The sequence below is a fragment of the Dreissena polymorpha genome, chromosome 11 (genome assembly GCF_020536995.1).
Source record: "Dreissena polymorpha isolate Duluth1 chromosome 11, UMN_Dpol_1.0, whole genome shotgun sequence".
Classification (NCBI taxonomy): domain Eukaryota; kingdom Metazoa; phylum Mollusca; class Bivalvia; order Myida; family Dreissenidae; genus Dreissena; species Dreissena polymorpha.
In genome coordinates this window covers 52103520-52125767 of record NC_068365.1, presented here as the reverse complement: position 1 = coordinate 52125767, position 22248 = coordinate 52103520, and the positions used below count along the sequence as shown (strand labels likewise).

The 22248-nt window shown below is 34.1% G+C and overlaps 1 protein-coding gene across 3 annotated transcripts; it reads left to right on the top strand.

The window, feature by feature from the left end:
- The first annotated feature begins 513 nt into the window (after nucleotides 1-513).
- On the top strand, nucleotides 514-21821 carry LOC127850099 (uncharacterized). 3 transcript variants are annotated; one of them, XM_052382874.1, is made up of 4 exons: nucleotides 522-628; nucleotides 996-1190; nucleotides 17491-17595; nucleotides 20313-21821. In XM_052382874.1, exons 1-4 carry the CDS (start codon nucleotides 613-615, stop codon nucleotides 20600-20602), a joined length of 606 nt encoding a protein of 201 aa, XP_052238834.1. In that variant the 5' UTR covers nucleotides 522-612; the 3' UTR covers nucleotides 20603-21821. The 3 variants fall into 3 exon arrangements, with proteins under 3 accessions (XP_052238835.1, XP_052238834.1, XP_052238836.1); XM_052382875.1 differs by having other exon boundaries at nucleotides 514-1190; XM_052382876.1 differs by lacking the exons at nucleotides 522-628; nucleotides 996-1190 and adding an exon at nucleotides 7312-7685.
- Nucleotides 21822-22248: the final 427 nt, after the last annotated feature.

Here is a 22248-nt window from a genome sequence, read left to right as displayed (position 1 = left end):
CCGAATAATTATTATGTATATTCTTAGGACTTTTAGAACCCCTCACGCATTGATTGTATTATTTGTGTGAAAATGACCAAATTTTAACTGATAAGCAGTCGCACAAATTACCTATGGCATACACTATAGTATTGCTATACTATCTTTGCTATAAGTAGATCAAATATGTTGACTACGATGGACATACAGTGTAATTACATTTGAAGGATGTGTGTAGTCATGTTTTCAAATAACCATGATTTCCAATAGTTATTGAAATAATTTAAACTCGTTGTTGTCAAATAAACACAAGTGCATATTTTGATATTTTGTTATGATATTAAACCATCATTTAAATTAGTTAAATGTGAAAAAAAATCGTTATTCAATTTAAAATGTTAACAGTATCAAAAGTCTCTTATACCGACTGTTATAATTAGTGCATTTAAAGTGATAAGTTTATAGTTCAGCTTTCAGATATGTTGACAAGTGCGCACTATAAATTCCCGATAACGCCTAAAGTTTGACCATTTTCACTTTTAAAAGGTGCATAAAAATTGTGCAAAACAATTTAAAGAAAGATTAAGATACATATTGAGGAAAAGTTGATAGTTTAATAGTTCATTCATATCTATGATTCAGATAAGAGGTATTCGCTGTTGAAACAAGCGTTTTAAGTGGCTGTTGCAAACGAGTAACTAAGTATTGGCAATAAAAATGAATTTCAAGTACATTGCATGTATGTATTCGATTTAAGACAATATGGACAGTCGACAAAGATATGGGTTCAAGGGAAAGTGTGCTTTTGCGAAATTTAATGCCTATATATATATATATATATATAATTTTAGCGTCATAAATTTGTTTTGTCTGTGCGGTTGTGTTTAATCTTTCAACCTTTTGTAGCACACCAGTTTTAAAAGAAAGTATTTTTAGAATGATGTAAGATTTACATTTACTGTTAAGGTTTGATGTAAGGAAAATTGATTGCTAATTATTAACAAATTATCGATCAGATTCGTGTTGGCAAATACCGGACAATACAATTACACGTCAAATTAACGCTCCTAGAAAAATCGTCTACGCCAGTTTGCAATTAAGTGAGGAATTTGTTGACGTTGACGCCATGTCTGACTCAACGGAATACATGGCTATGAGGCGTCGAATGAGTCGACTGAGAGTGCAAGGATGTGGGAAGGGGTCACATGAAGGTAAGCTAGAGATGCTTTTTATTCATATGTTGAATTTCGTATACATTTTAAAATATGTATTCACTTTATCGTATCGGATCTCGTTAAAAATAATATAAATAAATAAATAAGTAATATATATATATGTAAGCTTTGTAAGCTAGTCTTACGTGATTGCGAAGTCATTCTACGCAATAATTTTGAGTATACATGCGTACGATGGTAATTGGTGTTCAAAACGAGCTTACTGTGCTGTGCGTTTTCAAGTACACATTATTGTGTATAAACAGTACAGTTTTATAAGCTACAACGTGCATGTAGCGAGATTTATGATTAATTGACAAAAGTCATCCGTCCATCCGTACGTCGGTCATTCAACGACATCGCATCCTCCCATAGAGAAAATTATCCAAAACGTCAGATGGGTATTCATTGAACGATCTTAACGAAACTTGTTCAAATAGTTCCGGTCTGTTGATTAATTATCTCACGATGCCCAAACCTCTGTTTTAAATATGAAAACATTAAACATCTTCTCTGAAACCGCCAATAGGTTTATTTAATATTTAGTTTTGTTAGCTCGTTCTTTACAAAATTAGTTCTAATTATGCTTTTCGGTTAAACACTGTGTTCGCAATACATACATATATGATTCGCGTTCTGAGAAAACTGGGCTTAATGCATGTGCGTAAAGTGCAGTCCGCACAGTCTAATCAGGGACGACACTTTCCGCCTAAACAAGATTTTCGGTAAAGAGGGACTTCATTGAAACTTAAAATACCATAAAAGCGGAAAGTGTGGTTCCTGATTAGCCTGTGCGGACTGCACAGGCTTATTTAGGATAACACTGTACGCACATGCATTGAGCCCAGTTTTCTCAGAACATGACTCATATATTTAAAAAAAATGAAAAAAAATCTGTCTAAGGCCATTTAACCAATAAGTTTCATGTTTGGTTGGCGGAGACATCTAGAGGGCCACTACCTTTTTCAAGTTTTGCTATCTTTAAGTTTCAAGTTTTATCTATAGTAAAAAGTGGTCATACCCAGGGGGTCACAGTTATACGTACACACAATCTTTAAACGTCGTCTTAAGCCGCAAAGCAAATGGCTTGCATACTGATTTTGGAACATAATAGAGAGGTGTTTTTTCAAAGTTTGTATTTATAATGACCCTCGGGTCATCAGCGTCCATGCCGCGTTGTTCACCAATTTTACATTTAATTGTATTGGAAGAAGCTCTTTTTAAACCTCCCCGTGTAAAACTGACAATCTCCTGATTTCTACTCTTAGAATATGGTTCCATTTGAAGGTACCATCATACATTTGCACGTTACTCCTCTGAGATCAACAATGACTATTCCACGGGGTAAATCAGTGTTACATTTACTTGGATTGGAGACATTTTGCATTAAAATCGGAATGTTTAATCATCTTAAGTCTTAAGTAAATTTGTTCAGTTATGCATCTGGGGTCACCAATACCATTCACCGGCGTTCATCAGTTTAATATTTACCTATATGCGGGAAATCTTGGAGAGTAACATCATCCAGAGGTGCTCTACACTGAGTAATCAAATCATGGCCCTTGTTTGAAAACTGACGCTACAAGGGTTTGTTCATAATATTTACATTTAACAAATTATTGTTAAGTAAATTCTCTGAAACATTAAGGCCAAGAACTTTAATATATAGAAACAACATCGAATAGTTGCTATCTAGAATTTTTATTCAAATCCTTGCTCTGTTATCGAATTTGGTCACTAGTAGCACGATGTATATAGCCTAATATACCAAACTAAAATGTCTTTAAAGTGACATTGTCCAGTGGTGTAAACATAAGGGATGGGAACGAATACTGAAAATTATATTTGAATATTTGTTTGTGAAAGTGTTGTCTCAGATTAGCATATGCAGTCTACACAGGCTGACCAGGGGCGACACTTTCCGCCTAAACTGGATTTTTGCTAAGCAGATACTTTCTGCACAGGCTGATCTGGGGCGACACTTTACGCACATGCATTAAACCCCCGTTTCAGATTGTAAGATGTGTCTCCGTTACGAACCAAACTGTGTCACAGTAATGATGGTCTTTCAAATTACTGATGTAATCGTTTTACTACAGACATTGCACGACAGAAACGGACACTCAGTGGGAAAGCAAATGTCAACGAAAGATATCAGGTTTACATAGCCATTATAAGTATGCACAGCTATACATGTGCTATCACTTTTTATATGGTTTAAGTGTATAGGTCATATAATTTTCTTTTAGGCACAATACCGTTAGAGTTAATTGCATTTTATGGTTAATAGTCAGCCTACTGGTAGGTAAATTTATTGCGACTTTATTAGCTGGCGTCTGTCATGTTAAAGCTAACTCGAGTAAACTAATGGAGATATCATATTTTATATTTTGGTGTTCATAGTAGATAAGCGAGGTGAATGATTCAAACATGTTTGGTTGTTATAGTTGGTAATGCAAGCGTAAATGTTAAACATTAATCCTTTTATGATAACTAAATATCGCTATTTGAATAAACATTGAAACGCATGGACTCGCTGTGCATATTCATTAAATTGGGTGTTCACTTCAGATCTAGCCTTTGTGAATTGATATCTTTTTTTATTTTTTGACTGTTCAAACTTAAAATTAATCAGTTCATAAAACGAGAAAATAAGTTTAAGTTACGCAAATCTTTCTGTATGATTTTGCTTAATGAATTAAAAATGTTGACTTGTGAATACAAGAACTGTAAAATTATATAGAAAATAAAAGCTTCGTAATTTTATTTACAAAACTACGACAAAAAATGTATCATAAAAAAACCAACGTTGGTATAATGCGTCAATTAAACATTTGCACGTACGTGTACTCAAACATTCATGATAGGTATATAGATGCAAATTTAAATAGCCTAAGAATTAACAACATCAATGTAAGCATGTATCAATTCTTCCAGCTTTCTCTGACTAAGCATCGTCCAAGTGACTTTATATTTGAATTATTATTTAAGGGGTAATAATACAATATGTATAGAAGTATCCAGTCAATATTGTACTTGTAAAAGTTAAACACATGGAAAATCTTCGTTGGGCTAACACATTCATCAGACATAAAAGTGTTCAAAAGAATGATAAAATAAGCTTCACCTACATGTATTTGTTCAAGACAACTGGGAAGTTAACACAGTTATGATGTCTATCGATCAACTGAAATTATGCGAAACAACAATGCATGCTCATGCTTACTGCTTTTTTTTGTAACACTATCAAGGAATATATCTCCAAATTGTGATTTATTTAACTTTACTAAACTCATTGCTGTACAAAGTACAAAATTTTGGCACACCGACAGTGTCTAAGTTTTTTTCTAAATGTAATTTCTGAATTTTATACCTTTGACTTCAGATATCTACATTCTTAAATAGGTTATTATATTTTAAGACTGGTTTCGTAATGTCGTTCGATGGATTAAATAGTGCATACAACTCATACAATATCGACAATAAAACACTTATTGCAACGTCTACGGAATATCACGATCCCATACAAACATACACGCCTATTAAGCATATTAACTAGCTTCCGGGTTGAGAGTTTTATTGTTTACTAGTGAATAATAATGAAATAACTATGGCCCATTTATTAAAAAAAAAAGAAAGCCGAAAAGGAATTATCGGCCGATATAGCACATACCCCGATGGTATAGTGTAGCTCTCAAATCACGATTTGCTGGTTACGCCAGTACAACACTACAAACACTATCCAAAGCAAAGGTTATTAACCCATTTATGCCCAGTGGACTCTCCCATCCTTCTAAATTGGAACAATTTATTTCCAAAATTAGGGGTGTCAAGTATATTTATTTCTATATTTAGAATATTTCATAAAGAAATTCATTTAAGCAAACAGCGCAGACCCAGATGAGACGCCGCATTATGCGGCGTCTCATCTGGGTCTACGCTGTTTGCAATGTCCTTTTTCAGGACGCTAGACATAAATGGGTTAAGGTTGGCTAATAGTTAGACTTCTGTGTTTACAATTATAATAAAAGTAAACTGCACACGGATTTGCAAATGAGAATTGTTACGATCATTGTTGAAAGTTTTAACCATGCAAAAACAACGCTTATGAAAAAGTAATATACAGTACATCAACTAAATAGACTTCGCTCGTGTTGTAAGGGTAAACGTTGAATAACCTATGACAGGACTCGGGTTATATTTCAATTGTGCTTTTGCGTAGTCGGTCGTAAGCAGCTCTTTACTCACATCTTAGGTAATTCGTTGATCCATCAAGATTCTCAATATGTACAGTTATGACATTTTATGACTTGATTAAACTTTAAAAAACTGCCAATAGTCTGTTACCTGTATTTAACCCATTTATGCATAGCGTCTAGAAAAAAAGACCTTGGCAAACAGCGTAGACCCAGATTAGACGCCGCATGATGCGGCGTCTTATCAGGGTCTGCGCTGTTTGCTTAAATGAATGTCTGTAAAAAAATATTCTAAATATAGAAATAAGTATACTAGAAATCCCTAACTTTGGAAATTAATTGATCCAATTGAGAAGGATGGGTGAGTCCACTAGACATAAATGGGTTAGAGATTGAAATGTGTCGTAATACATGACGTTGTTATTTGAGTGCGTTTTCAACACACGAGTTTTATTGATATTTACATTTTTCAGCTTTGACATTATACGAGTTTACCGTTCGTTGCGAAATTACAGACAAAAATAAATTGGCGAAATAAATTGGCGTACTTTTAGTCTTCGTTTTAAAAAAAACACCGTTTTATTTGATGCGTTCATTTAATATTAATGTCAATGAATCGATGCAAAACAATTACAAACATGTACTAAAACACACATGTGCACAACCTACGCATATACATGAAAACTAACAATGCAAAGCATTTGGTGTTTAAACTGCTTGTATGTAACTTTTATTTAAGTTTCTTGAACTACATTTCAAAAAGTTCAACGTGCGTAAGTAGCAATGTCAACATTTACTACGGGTTTTACTGATTAAGACATCACCATCCACTCGGCTGATAATGGCGGATATAATTACAAGGTGCTCAATAACAATTTACGACAGTCAGAGGGTCATTAAAGTATCAATGCCCAAGTCTAATCAATTGAGAGTTCACAATATAAGCCAACAGAATGAAACGGGCAACATAACATGTTGGCTATCGAATGTTTAATGAGAAATGTAATGATTTTTATGCACGTATACTTGCATATTCATGTTGTTAGCATTTGGGGATTTCTGAAGTCTATTTAATGCACTCTACAATGCACTTCGTTAATTAAATATATGAAGGATTATTCCATAAAATCTTTGCATGCATAGCAATGTTTGCAAACATTTATTTATGTGAATTCGTAATTATTAATGAAAAAGAATGTCAAGTAATAACATAATAGCACCAGCATTTACTCAAAAACGTTTAGTCTATTATCGGAATCCTTACAATATTTCGTTACACAACTGTAATGCTGGGATCGAAGATTATCAAATATTTCATTATCATGTTGAAACAATTAGGAAACAACCGTATACTATTTGACAGTAAAATAGTATTAACATATCAATGGGTCCTGCGTTATAAAAACAGTCCTTACGTTTACGTAAATGTAAATAATAGAGAATTTTATATCAAAACATATGCACTTTAACAATAAGAAGGTTAAATGTTATGTAGCTTTCAGATTTATTTGCCAGGTACGCACGTGAAATTCCCGATACAGCATCAAATTAAAAACATGTTCACTTTTAATTTGTGCACTCGATTTTTATAAACGATTTGTAAATAAATATAAATGAAAACAGAGGCAAATAGACAATTTATCACTTTAGTTGTATATGTGAGTCGGGCTCAATAATTTTGCAGTTAAAATAGCTTAAGTTTTTGTTGCAAATATGGAAGGACGTATTGGCTACGCAATACAATTCGAATGAATCGTTTTTATGTATTTGTTTTAACTCAATAAACGGAAGAAGTGAAAAACATGGGTTAAAAGGGTAGGTGCGTGTTTATGAAATTCAATACCGCGTGTTTGTGAAATGTAATACCAGTGTTTTAACGTCATAAATCATTTTGTGTCTCAACAGTTGTGTTTTATCTCTCAGACTGTACAACACATTAACGGAGAATTTTAGAGAAAAAATAGTTATTGAATATTGTAATAGTAAATTTAACTTAAGAGGTTATATAAACAGAACAGTTCTTTACTTAAATTAGACACATAAAGTAGAACCTTTAAATTACTTTTTATAAAGAAAAATAAGACATTTTGAGCCGATAAAATTCGTATTTGAATATAACGGACAGTAAAGCTACAACTTTAATTAACGCAACTGGTGCAAGCGTGTACGTTAGATTCCCATTACATAAAGATTTGGTTGACGTCAAATTAGATGTCGAACTCGACGGAATACGTGGCCATGAGGCGACGAATGAGTCGCCTGAGAGTTCAGGGATGTGGAAAAGGATCGCAGGAAGGTACGCTTACGCGATGCTTACTATTGACACCGAAAAGTTCGTAAACATGTTAAATACATATATATATATATATACATGTCATAGTAATGATTGTTCTTTATTGGATATATTTAAGTTGGTCAACACAACCGCTGATATATCAATTTAATAATTTTTGTCAGTCTGTGTTTTTAATATTGTCAGACGATCATATAATTACGGACGCATTTATTTTATTGCAGGTCTTGAATATAATTATTAGGATTTATATATTTATCATGTTCAGCAGAACATGCTTAAACTTGCTGCAAGCCCAATAATTTCGAAAACAAAAGTCATTATTTATGTTTTCCCTTCATATTATAACTTAATACTTAAAAATGGTTCAATTTAATTATCGCTATATCAGATAATGCAATTTATACCTAGATGTATCACTTGAAGTATGTTTGCACACACAAATCCGGGTAAAAAGTAGCGCTGATAAAAAGGCCGAGCAATCAATTAAAATTCTTCAGGAATTCGAGTTTTGTTTATAAATTGCACAAGTGTTAGACTTAAGACGAGATCCCCTTTGTAAATGTATCCTTGTGCCATCGAGTTGGTCTGCCCTTGCTGTTTATCCTTCAATATCGCATGAAAAAGACACGCTTAACCTATGCTGTGCATCAAGAGTTATCTTAAAAAAGACAATTAAAATAAGACAGCTGTCAATTGTCTGATACCATGCATGTAGATATTCGACATTAACTATCGGAGATAAAAACGTATTTTAATCGGGTTTAACCCCTGATAAACGAAAGAACACATTGGTTTGTAATAATCGCGAATCATTCAAAAGGCAATGTAAATTTAATACAATTGTTACTAGATCAACATAAATATATAAATTAAAATGAACACCACTGAATTCTTTTTAAGGAGCTAAATAAGGTATTGTGTGCGTTTTATTCTTTGGCGAATGTGGCGATCAGGCTTAGGCAATATTGGAACAAACATAGCTAGACGACTTTAATGTTTAAACATGAATCGCATGTTTAGCATTCCTTTTTGTTTTTGCATTAAGAATTTTTTTTTACAATATTTACAGTACAGGCATGTGCAATGTGTGCATGTGTTGCCACCCGACGTATTTTATATCATGTAGGAAAAAAATCTTGAATATTTGAATTGTATATGATATGAATATTATCATGATAAAAGCATTACTGATTTTACAGGTCAACGCACGAAGAAAGTCAATTGATATGGGGTCGTAAATGCTAGACAGACCGATCAAAATGAGTAGATAATTTTCAAAAGACCTACACGCGTTTTGGACAATCACATTTGTTCTAAATATATTCACACCTTTATCTAGTGGTATCAGTTTTGACATGTGCAAAGCGTATTACAGACAAATACAAAACTGGATAAGTTTTCTTAAGAAAGCTAAACCAGGAACATTTATAATAATGCATGAATTGATCACAATACGCAGCGCATGTAATGCTTAAATGATCAAACAAAATCGGTGCATATGATATAAACTCATGTCACACGTACGAGATCAATACCGAACATGCAACAATGTAAGTGTATTTAATTAAAGGGGTTACACATTCTTTATTGGTTATAGATTGAACTGCTTTTATGCGATTAATTCCATTATAATCTTCTGCGAAATCGTGTCTACTGATCATCTTACATGTTGAAACATAGTGATCTATTAAATTTTGCTATATATTTTTTATCAGGCGGTAGCTAGTCATGTTTCAGGAGTAAATTGACTATACTGAGTTTTTACCAAGTGATTAAGCGTATTCTTGGTTAAGAGTATTGATACTCCATTCATTATTCGATTGAGATTATAGAAAAAATGATTACTTGTCCATTTTGCAAATCAGTTTTGCGATTAAACATGTCAACATAAAACTACATAAACAATTATTCGAAATCAGATTAAAACACGTTTATTCGAATTTAACATTAGTTTTACCTTATTTTTATCTCATAGGTCAGTATTTGCTTCTAAATGAGAGAGATAACTATACAAAAATCGTTCACGAAATGTTTCAAAAGCAATCATTGGTTTACTTCTTGCAATTTCCTGATATTGTTTGTCAATTAGTGCGATACTTAATCGAACATTCTCTCATCAACTTACTAAAACACGACACTTCGCACAACAAGTAAAATGCATTCAATAGTTGAAGAATAGACTATGCGTTTCGTGAGGTGTGTTTTAAATTGAGTAATTGTATAAAAGTATTTCTTATAAATATGTAAACGCTTAACTAAAATAATCTCTCGATATACATCCTCCTACTTGCAAAATTTTCTGAGTGCTGAGGGTAAAAATTAATTGGTGTAAAACATAAGGAAAATTGTAAACTCTAAACGAGGTTGTTTGTATTTTATTCCCGTAATGAGTTTGGGGCATTGCCATGGCTTTAACGCATTATATTTGCGTATGAAATAACGGTTCGCTACTTGTTCACGATGACTCAAGTTTTATGTAAAAATATTACCATCGTATTTCACCTAGTTTAACCGCTTTCTATCAATTGGTAAGCACGTCGTAACCATATTTTATTACCGATACGATGCATCTTGATCTTAGCCCCAGGACATGGGCATAACACTTAGAAGCTAGTTTAAGTATAAATGATATTTCATACCAGTCCTAGCGCACGTAGCGCAAGTCTGCGGCGATCGAATTTCTCAAGCACACACAGGCCTGAATTGAAAACCGCGAGTAAATCGTAAATCATTCAAAACAATGGGGCTAATTAGGTATTAATTAAGTCTTCTAATTAGTACAGTCAATAGCTAACAATGGCGCGTTAGGCGGCGTGTTTATTGTACTAGTCAATTGTGATTTGCGTCAAAATAAGGAATGCCAATATAGAAGTGACGTACTTGGCTGTCTGTGCATTGTAGCCTGCGTTTTTATTTGCGTCAATATTATTTTACGCGTCAACAATTATAGTTTTGTTTTCAAAATACTTAAATGCGACTATAATTGTATACAGATAAATTTTGTACCGACGTTTTCGAGTATTTTTATTCAAAATAAAAAATCTGTAAAACCGAAACCAATTCAAATTACTTGTATTTCATTCTTTTCCATCGTTTGTTTAAGTCTGATTAATCTTAAATACTTCATTTGGAGTGTTATATTCAGCAGCCAAAATTATCATAAATATCAATACATTTGGGTCCCCCTAAGAGTTTTGCCCACGCCATCTACGATGGACCAATATGTTCTGCATTTGGGTCCTGTCCTAATCGCACATAGGCTACATTGGATGTTTGCTACTACTCTGCATACGAGTTCTCATTATTAATCCGTTTGAAGCTCTATTGGATAACTGCTTTGAAAAAAAAAAAAAACGGCAACGACATATTTTAAGATGTTCAATTTTGTTTAAACATCAACAAGTAAGCCTCATAGTGGTTTTATGAAGCAATTTTTCCATGTTTTGACTCACATGTCAACATGTCCCTTCTGGTTTCAATTTATTTGTTACACATCCTAGAAGACATATAATAATCGATAAACGTGAGCACACTCTAATGATGTGTACTTAGAACCATTTTCCGACATATAAGCAGTGCAGTAATAGTGTCGCATCTTTTATAAGCTGACAACTTTTAAATAAGCGATTGCACACTTACATGTATATCGCATATTTATATTGTGATATATCGTAATAATAATTTTAAATATACAAATATTCATGTACAATTGTTCAAACCTGTATTGATTCACTTCTGTTTATATGGCTTTATGAGAAGCTTCATATTTACAATTTTATTCTGCACACACACACAAACACGCACGCATGCGCACACGCAAACACATGCGCACACGCACGCACGCACGCGCACACGCACCCACACAACGCGTATTCTTTATCAATGATGCAATATATGGGACCTTACCAGCATGCACGATAAACGAGGCCGACATGGGACCCTTTAGGTTGTAAATCTTGCGCTTTTGAGTTCAGTAATGACTGTAAGAGTAACCTTTTTACAATGACTTAGATTAACGCATCAGAATTGTTGCACGGCACGTGTACGTTAATAATAATATCTTACATGTTAAGAGTGTGTCTATTTCGAATACTACAGTAAAACAAGTTATGGGGCTATGACGAGCAGCCGATATGGGCTGCATATATCACATTTGGTAACAACAAGAGCCACCAGTACTGAATCGCACTCATATAGCCCATGTTGGACTAAAATGCGTCAAATGTAAACGTGGGCATTTGAAAAAGCTCGACAGCCTTAAAATGACTGCGATAATGTAATCCCAAACGAATACAATATCCTTCATTTGAAATGCACCGGATTTTGTTGACCTGTATTGACGTAAAGGATAAACATGGATAAATGCATTAAGAAGGCTAAGCAAATATTGTACTTTCCGATTAGGACATAAACCAGTAGATAGCAAACATAATAAACAATAAAGTGTTGCAAAGCATACTTTGGTCTGCCACTGCGATGAATGCGCATTTCACACATGACGCCCATGTTGACATACCTACCTTAACTTTGTCGTAGGGAACGTGCAGGCTCGTGCGAGGCAGCGTTAATCGTTGAACAAATCGATGATACAATACCACACACCCAAGCAATAAACGTGTGTTCTTCTGATTGCCGTTTAAGAAACAACTTCAAAACAAAAAGACAGCCTATTTAAACGGCTTGTTATTGCTTACGCCTTTTTAGTACTAATACTCATGCGCAATACGGTTATTAACGAACAATATTATTACCAGTCGATATTTAAATATTTTAAGATCAACTATTTCAAAGGTTTGAAAGTATTAAATACATACATCCCCAAACTGTTGTTTTCTGACTTGAAGTCTGTTAATGTATGTGAAAATATGAAAATATTTGAGGAAACGTTCATATATACATATCAATGCTGCATATGTCTGTATAGTAAGGCTTTTTGACGATTTTTCTTTAGGACGCGCACAAGTATCCGCCATTTTTATCGAACAAAGAAGAACAAAAAACAAACGTCCGCTCCGGATAAATACTAACTAACGACTGAAAAGGCGCCAAAAGGGGCGGACTATCATAGTCGAGATTTCGCAATCTGGAAAGAGTGGCCTCCCTTAATAATTATTTAACTTTATTAAAATTAGTGAAATGCTGCATATGTAAGTAGTGAATATTATACGTAATTAAAATATATGTAGAAATTTCGCACACTATTTGTTAAGATAATTTCTTGTAATAGAGCTATACAATCCAGACCGTGTTCGCACAGATTACGATGTGTAACAATGAGTCACATACAGTTGGAAATTAAAGTTTAGTAATAGAAATTGTAATAGACATAGAACTTACATTAATAGCAATAATATGATTATAGGTGCTACCTAATTTACGGGCAAAAGCTTTTTTGATAACCATATATTTTTAATAAATATATGGACATTATTGTGTTCAAAATATTATAACTGTTTCAATAATAAAGTAATGCATCCAACAAATTCAATCTTCAAATAAGTTACATGTTCTTTAAGACATAGCATCGTATAATTTTTTTTTTTCAAGCCGCATGAATTTAAAGCTGGTTCAGTGGCTGCGGTATAGTGGATATGGTGTCTGCTTACTGTCTTAGTCACTGGGAGGTCTCTTTATTGATCCCTTAAGTGGGAGCATTCTTCAGATCGCCCTAACGACACTAAGTACTGGTCCTACCCAGGAAACAGTTGGTTTCATCAAATGTCTCAATTCAACTTCACAGCTTGCTAAGGCAGTTGAATGTAGCATACACTGATTTAACATAATAAAAATAATGTGATGTGTCAAATCAATTTTGATTGACAGGATTTTTTTAAGCCAATAAGTTTTAGACTGTCAAATTACACCCACTGACTAAGTATTAAAAGCCATACCTGGAGCTTTCGTCAGTGTACTACAGACATAATCAGCAGAATGATATCTACTGTTGGGAAAATGTTAACACAGCTAAATGTCTTCTTTTAATGCCCCCGGTAGGAGGGCATATAGTGATCGGACTGTCCGTCCGTCTGTCTGTCCGTATGTCCGTCTTTCCGTCACACTTTGCGTTTAGGTTTCGAAAAATGCTCATAACTTCTATGTCCCTTGAGATGTAACCTTCATATTTGGTATGCATGTGTATATGGACATGGCCTTTCCATACGCACACAAATATGACCCCTGTGACCTTGACGTTGAACTTAGGGTTCGCGTTTAGGTTTCGAAATCTGTGTTAAGGTTTCGAAAAATGCTCATAACTTCTATGCTCCTTGAGATATAACCTTCATATTTGGTATGCATGTGAATATGGACTAGGCCTTTCCATACGCACAAACATTTTGACCCCTGTGACCTTGACGTTGAACTTAGGGTCCGCGTTTAGGTTTCGAAATCTGCGTTTAGGTTTCGAAAAATGCTAATTCCATACGCACACAAATTTTGACCCTTTGACCTTGACGTTGAACTTAGGGTCCGCGTTAAAGTTTCGAAATCTGCGTTTAGGTTTCGAAAAATGCTCATTACTTCTATGTCCCTTGAGATATAACCTTCATATTTGGTATGCATGTGTATATGGACAAGGCCTTTCCATACGCACACAAGTTTTGACCCCTGTGACCTTGACCTTGAACTTAGGGTCCGTGTTAAGGTTTCGAAATCTGCGTTTAGGTTTCGAAAAAAGCTCATAACTTCTATCAAGTGTTTATAGGGGACAAAAGTCATCCTATGGTGACAGCTCTTGTTTTTGATTATCAATGTATAATTATGTGGAACAGAATGACAGCATACTTGTTTTGCAATTAAAATATTTAATAAATACAAGTATGATATTGTATCTTGCAGGGTTCTAATTTTCTTTCGCAAACTAATGTCGAATAGTTTAAATTGTTTCGCCACTAAAAAACTAGCCATTTTGTAGCAATTCATAAATCACAGTCTAAACTGCATACTTAGTTCGAGTTGTATAGTTACAATTTGAATGCAAATAAACATAATGTTATATCATGCATATTTTTTAAATTTAACATTCAAATAACACATACAATAAAACATAGATTATCAGTAATCATATGAGCCTATTTAAATGTCAGTCATTGTCCTTCTTGGCTAAGCTGCATGAAGCATGTAAATGATTCTAGTATATATATATATATTCAGTAAATACATAAAAAGGTATGTGGTATTGTGTGGAGATACAAAACACTTCACATCATTTATTTGCACATAAAATAATAGTTTCACAATAAGTAATACTAAAACACTGTCATCAACTTACAAGAATATTTACGTATATGAAATTACAAAGTGATGTTATCTTTTGAAAAACTGTGAAATCAATGAAGCAACATTTTATTACCTTTTACAAAATAAACAATGATGGTTTTGCACTAGCACATAAAACATTTATCGTGGAACAACAAGTAACAACCGATTTATTAATTACATAATAGAAAGGAAATCATCTAAATTGCATGATGCATAAACTAAACAATCTATTTGCTACTGTTTAGAATTACACTGTCTTACTAAAAATTATCACAACAGGTACTTAGTGCTTTTAAATACTTGTGGTAAGTTTTGTATTACTAGTTTGACATATAATGGCAAACACGTTTCGATATACAGACAAAATTTGCATGGGAACCTTCACATTTCTTCAGCATAATTGCCTTCAAATTGTAAATTTGTTTGCACATCTGATCTTATAATGTCATAGCTGATTTGTGTTAATAGATACAGAGATATAGACTTTTCAAAGTTCTATAAAAGTTCACACATGTTCCATCCAAGTTCTAAAAGCAACAGACCCAATAAACACGATCACCACATCTAATAACTGTGTGCATAGCTTGGAAACTTTGATAATTCAGGAATCCCTCCATTGTTGATTTCTGGAAACCAAAACTGTCAGTTTTGCTCGATAGAATGGCTTGTGTGATGCCCATTCTTGCATTGGCAGAACAACTTCTTAAAACGGAAAACCAACAAATATCTTAAAATCTGATAAATCATTAAATGATGCAGACAATTTATGTCTTGTTTGTTTGTTTGTTTGTTTTTTATTTCGAATCTGGAAGATGTGTTACAAAAGATTTTGTTACGAAAATCCAGTGGTATTAGATTTTGTGCTTTTAGGCCTAAACTTTATATAGCGATATGTAACCTTTTGGGATATCGGCAAAGTGCGAGCAGACGAGGTGTAAATACGCTTAAAATAAGCTAAAAGACAAAAAAGTTACATCGGAATATCGTTGAATTTTGTGAATTAATGTTTTTCTGTTGGATAACAACCACAACTTACCTAGAATTTTGCTTATGATCACACGTAACACTGCTTTGTGAGAGCGAATGGAAAATGCGTCACGAATTCTGACAAGTAAACAGTAGGGTGTCGTTATTGAAATACCGCGAGAATTCTGCAAAAATACAGATGCCAACTAAAATGTGTAAAACAAATAATTTTTGCACATGCGTTTGTGATTTGTCAGGATATCGAGATAAGATATCGAAAAGATCAAAGCAAATAAATTCGAAAGAAATCGGAGATTTGGGCAATACATTTAAGACGGGTTATGTTTACAAAAAATTTTGTTTTGTAAAGACTGTCACTATATGTAGTGACTGTGAACCAGTCTATGAGAGAGAACATGGACATGATAAGTATTCAGGGGAGATAATTCGGTAATGACTTAATTCTTAAACGGTGTATGTAGCGGAGAAAAATATACAATGCGAGAATAGTGCGATTCACTACACAATTATGATGTCATTTGTATATTTTTTCCTGAGGTATGTATTTACATGTGATTTAGCAAATGTCAAAGTGTGTTTTATTTGTTCAAGGTCATAAATAGCATCGCGAAAATATATGTCGCGTGGCAAATTTTTTTGAGATTCATCCTTATGTGTTATTTTATGTCTAAATTTCCATATGTATGAACGGTCAACGCCCGGCTTTTGCCCGTAATAATAGTAATAGTAGAATAAGAAGTAAAACAAAAGTAGTAGTAGTAGTAGTAGTAAGTAGTTGAAGTAGTAGTAGTAGTAGTAGTAGTAGTAGCAGTAGTAGTAGTAGTAGTAGTAGTAATAGTAGTAGTAACAGTAGTAGTAGTAGTAGTAGTGGAAGTAGATGTAGTCGTAGTCATAGTAGTAGTAGTTGTAGTAGTAGTAGTAGTACTAGTACTAGTAGTAGAAGTAGTAGAAGTAGTAATAGTAGTAGTAGTAGTTGTAGAGGTAGTAGTAGTAGTAGTAGTAGTAGTAGTAGTAGTAGTAGTAGTAGTAGTTGTAGTAGTAGTAGTAGTAGTAGTAGTAGTAGAAGTAGAAGTAGTAGTAGTAGTAGTCGTAGTAGTAGTAGTAGTAGTAGTAGTAGTAGAAGTAGTAGTAGTAGTAGTAGTAGTATTAGTAGTATTAGTAGTCGTAGTAGTAGTAGTAATAGTAGTAGTAGTAGTAGTAGTAGTAGTAGTAGTAGTAGCAGTAGTAGTAGTAGTAGTAGTAGTAGTAGTAGTAGTAGTAGTAGTAGTAGTAGTAGTAGTAGTAGTAGAAGTAGTAGTAGAAGTAGAATCAGTAGTAGTAGTAGTAGTAGTAGTAGTAGTAGTAGTAGTAGAAGTAGTAGTAGTAGTAGTAGTAGTAGTAGTAGTAGTAGTAGTAGTAGTAGTAGTAGTAGTAGTAGTATGATAAGTAGCAGTAGTAGTAGTAGTAATTGTTGTTGTTGATGATGTTCTTGTTGTAGTAGGTGTAGCACCAGAAGTCGTTTTGGTTTAATGATGTTACGGTTCTATGGTAGATTAACCATCTGAACTTCCTATTTCAGCTGAAGACGTCAATGCAGCAGGATTTCGGGATCTTGTAAAATACTGGAAGAAGCACGGCATCCCCATACCTGAACAGCTTCTTTCCGACATGGCGGATGAAAATGGTAATTATTGTACACGGAGAAGAACATGCGTATGTTTATGAAAGAAACCAAAACCACTTTCGATTTCTATTTTTAAATAGTACATGTAGAATAAACCGTATTTGCATATACCTGTTGTTAGCAGTAGAAATTTTACGGCAAGCGGTTTGACGAGTAACCCCAAGAAACTAGGTTTCTCATGAGAACCTAGGTTCTCAAAATGAAAGTTCTCAGAATGAGAACCTAGGTTCTCGTTGAAGATTGCACATATCTTCAAGAACCCAAGTTTTCAAATGAGAACCTAGGTTTTCATGAAAGCCTATGTTTTCATTTGAAAACCTAAGTTCTCATGAGAACCTAGGTTCTCATGAAAAACCTAGTTTCTTGGGATTATGCGTCTTTAATACTAAATCCGTGGTTTTCATTTGGGACCCATAGGTTCTCATGAGATCCTAGGTTCTCATGAGAACCTAGGTTTCCAGAATTACGCGTCGGACGGCGTAAACTTGCTCGTTTGGAATACGAGACACATATTATTTAGGGCGCAGGATCAATGGGGTTTACATATGATTATTTGCGGGCTGGACAGAATGAAAACATGCCGTTATTTTTCATCTCAAGTTATTGAAATATGTTTGCAAAGTCTTTAGTGCATAAGTTTTTCTTGCAGTGTGGGCCGATATCTTACGATTGAATAATACATTATTACACATTATCAATAGAGATTAAACTTCTATTTATACCATAATGATAGCTTACTATATCACAGACATACTAAAATAGAAAACTGTACCGTACAGTCGTTTGAGGCCCGAACAAGGGAACTGAATATCTGAAACTCATTTAATGCTGTAACAATGAATTATGTAACGATTGATCTGAATTGGTTTCAATTTTTAGTCTCAAAATAATATTAACCATAAAAGATGTATTTCATATACATTTAATTTTTTATTAACGTGTTCAGACTAATGTCGACCGATTACTCTACTTATTTCATTCCTCAAGAAGATTCCTACAAGTTTCGTTGATTATTACTTAGAATTGTCTGAACATAGTTAAAAAAATGTTCTTGGGGAGTAACATTCACTGTTTCACGTCTATTTCTTATCATTCTACACATATGACGCAAGCGTGTACCAAGCAATGGGAGACAACTTGAGGTTAATTATGGAAAGCGGTTCGACGCAAAATCCCAAGAAACAAGGTTTCTCATGTAGGTTCTCATGAGAACCTATGTTCTCATGAGAAACTAGGTTTATGAAATCCCAAGAAACCAGGTTTCTCATGAGAACCTAGGTTCTCATGAGAAACTAGGTTTTTGAAATCCCAAGAAACCAGGTTTTTCATGAGAACCTAGGTTCTCATGAGAACCAAGGTCCTCATGAGAAACTAGGTTTTTCATGAGAACCTATGTTCTCATGAGAAACTAGGTTTTCATGAGAACCTAGGTTCTCATTTGAAAACCTTGGTTTACGCTAGAGAACCTAGGTTCTCATGAGAAACTAGGTTTTTCATAAGAACCTAGGTTCTCATAGACACATATAACTTAGGTTCTCATGAGGAACTAGGTTTTCATGAGAACCTAGGTTCTCATTCTGAGGACTTAAGTTCTCGTTTGATATCCAAGGTTTTTACAAGAACCTAGGTTCTCGACAGCTTTTCGCGTCGTTCTCTCTGATAAGCTAGGTTTTCATGAGAACCCAAGATTTCATTTGGGAACCATAGTTCTCATGAGAACCTAGGTTCTCATTCTGAGAACCTAGGTTCTCATGAGAAACCTAGTTTCTGGGGATTATGCGTCGAACCGCTTGCCATAAAATTTGTATTGTCGTTAGAAGGGCCCAGGGGAAAATTACTACTTGTATGATTGATTCCCAATCCATTAGCTAAAACTGTGTTTAAAGCCCTTAGCGGTCGGGGAGAGATTAATGGAGTCTTACAACGGCCTTGTTTTCACTCGGCACCTTGAATCATTCTGCGTGTTCTTTTCCAAACGTTAATGCTTTACGTAACGTATATGTCAGCCATTTCAGCTTCTCTCGCATACGGACATACCGTTGAAAAAGGTGCTTATTGATATCAGCAGTGAATAAGCTCCTTTAAGATGTTAATTTGATATAAATATTTTGGAGGGGTTTAATAAGTAATAACAACAAATAAGTTATTTAACGTACTGGTAGATTATATTGAAAATAGTAACAAATGGTGTATACCATATTCTTGAATGTCACCGCAAATGTCGAGGTTGCCGATTTCATTGGGAATGTTAACTCGGGACTACATGTTATTTCTAAATTTTGAATATCTGCATGCTTCAAGGATGCTATTGCCTAGACGTTCTTAGAATTAAACCATTTATGCCTAGTGGACTCTCCCATCCTTCTAAATTGGATGAATTTATTTCCAAAATTAAGGATGTCTAGTATATTTATATCTATATTTAGAATATTTCTTACATAAATTCCTTTAAGCAAACAGCGCAGACCCTGATGAGACGCCGCATCCTGCGGCGTCCCATCTGGGTCTTCGCTGTTTGCCAAGGCCTTTTTTTCTAGACACTAGGCACGAATGGGTTAAGAATGGGTTTATGTCACAGCTTTCATCATACTGCCCGCTAATTTATATGTCCAGAAAATTGACATATTTATATGTTCAGAAAATTGACATATTTATAAATGGCATGGTGTTTAAGTGATAACATTTATTGCGTGTTATAAACTTCTTTAAAATTTCAGTCAAAATGTCAAAAGCCAAGGGTAAGGGTCGTAGAAGGTCGCGAGAATTAGAAGACCTCCACCTTAGTGCATCCACGGGAAAATTTAACTTGGAACGCTTACACGAAGACGAAGAAGAAACCGAATCATCGTCTTCGACGACAGGTGACAAGAAGCCCGTAACTAAGAGACAAACAGAGCCTCAGCTCAACTCGAAGCGGGTTGGATCACTCAAGAAGGTCACAGGACGAGCGTCAAGTCCTAAAACGTCAAAAGCTCCGGTGGCTCGGACATTATCCAATAATAAATAACAAAAGACAGCAAACGCCCGTATTGATTGGAACTGTAAAATTTAATTAGTAAGTATTAACCCAAACGTCTGACTACACATGTTTAAACTGTTAATTTAACAATCAAAGCTACAAATTGCGTTTTATAAGCACTTGCAACAAACACCGTGAATGCAATATACTGGTTTACTAGTCACAACTATGCGTTGTCTAAGAAATAGCAGTATTCCTGTCATCAAATCTGTAAAATTATATTGAAATGATGACACATTATTGTCAACAACCCCTAATCGCTTATTTAAAGCAAGTTCCAAATATCGTTTACAATACAAGCCATTACATTTTTGTAATACATCAAATACAAGTCAAAATATTAAATCTGGGCTGAACGCATTGGAACATTCAATGATACTCACATTGGGATTTTATCCGCGTCAAATAATAGGCATTGTTAACCTTATTTATTCTCAATACCGATAAGATTGTCCAATAATAATTTACAACCAACATGTCATATAATTCACCCATATTGATGTGTTTGCAAATACTATAAAATACAACTATACATTGTGCTTGAAATCCTACGCACTGCGTATTTACAAGAAGGATATATACGAAATATAGTAAATTATCGTGTATGAATTGCAATTCGCTGACAATGAATGGTCACCAAAGCCGTGCCCTTTTTTTAATAGAAAAACACTGATGGACATTGTTGATGAGAAATTTGGAATGATTAACTTCGAAATAATGTTAAAGATTGTACACTGGGTTTTTGATTGTTCGTTTATATTTATAAAAACTGATGTTGCTCTAGTATTATTTCGATGCAAAGGTTATTTATGTATGGTATGTTGATACTATATTCATCAGCGATACAAGCCCGAATTAATTAACAATTGTTGTCATACACATGTACATTGAACTTTCGTCATGTATAATTTTATGTAGCATATAGTCCTTTTATAGAGATTAAAGGGATCTTTTCACGGTTTGGTAAATTGACAAAATTGAAAAAAGTTGTTTCAAATTCGCAAATTTTCGTTTTAGTTATGATATTTGTGAGGAAACAGTATTACTGAACATTTACCATAGTCTTATATAGCCATTATATGTATCTTTTGACGATTTGAAAGCCTAAACATTATAAAGCGTTGCAACGCGAAACGATTGAATAATTTGGAGAGTTCTGTTGTTGTAGTTGAAATTCACGAAACTACGAAGATTGCTTATTTAGAGGATAATACACGGCTGAGCCGGGCCGGGTGGTGATAATCGGCCCGCAGGGAGCATACAATATGTATGACCTGGGGCCGATATCACTGCCCGGCCCGGCTCAGCCGTGTATTAACGTCTATAATATATATCTTACTTTTATACTAAATTATAGATGGACACATTTTTTGAGTCATTCAATCATACTATTTTGGTCCTTCACTAAAATTTATAAAGAACCAGCTTTCCGTACTTATATTTTCATTGAATTGATTACGCAATTTATGACGTATCTCATGTGACGTAATTTAAATGACGAAACTAGCTAGATGCTTTGGATTTAAGGACAACAACACATCGGACTTAGATTGTTTTTATTTTAACAGTTAAATATGTTTCAAGCATTGAACGATTAGTGTGTGTGTGTGTTTACGATGGGTTATTATAATATT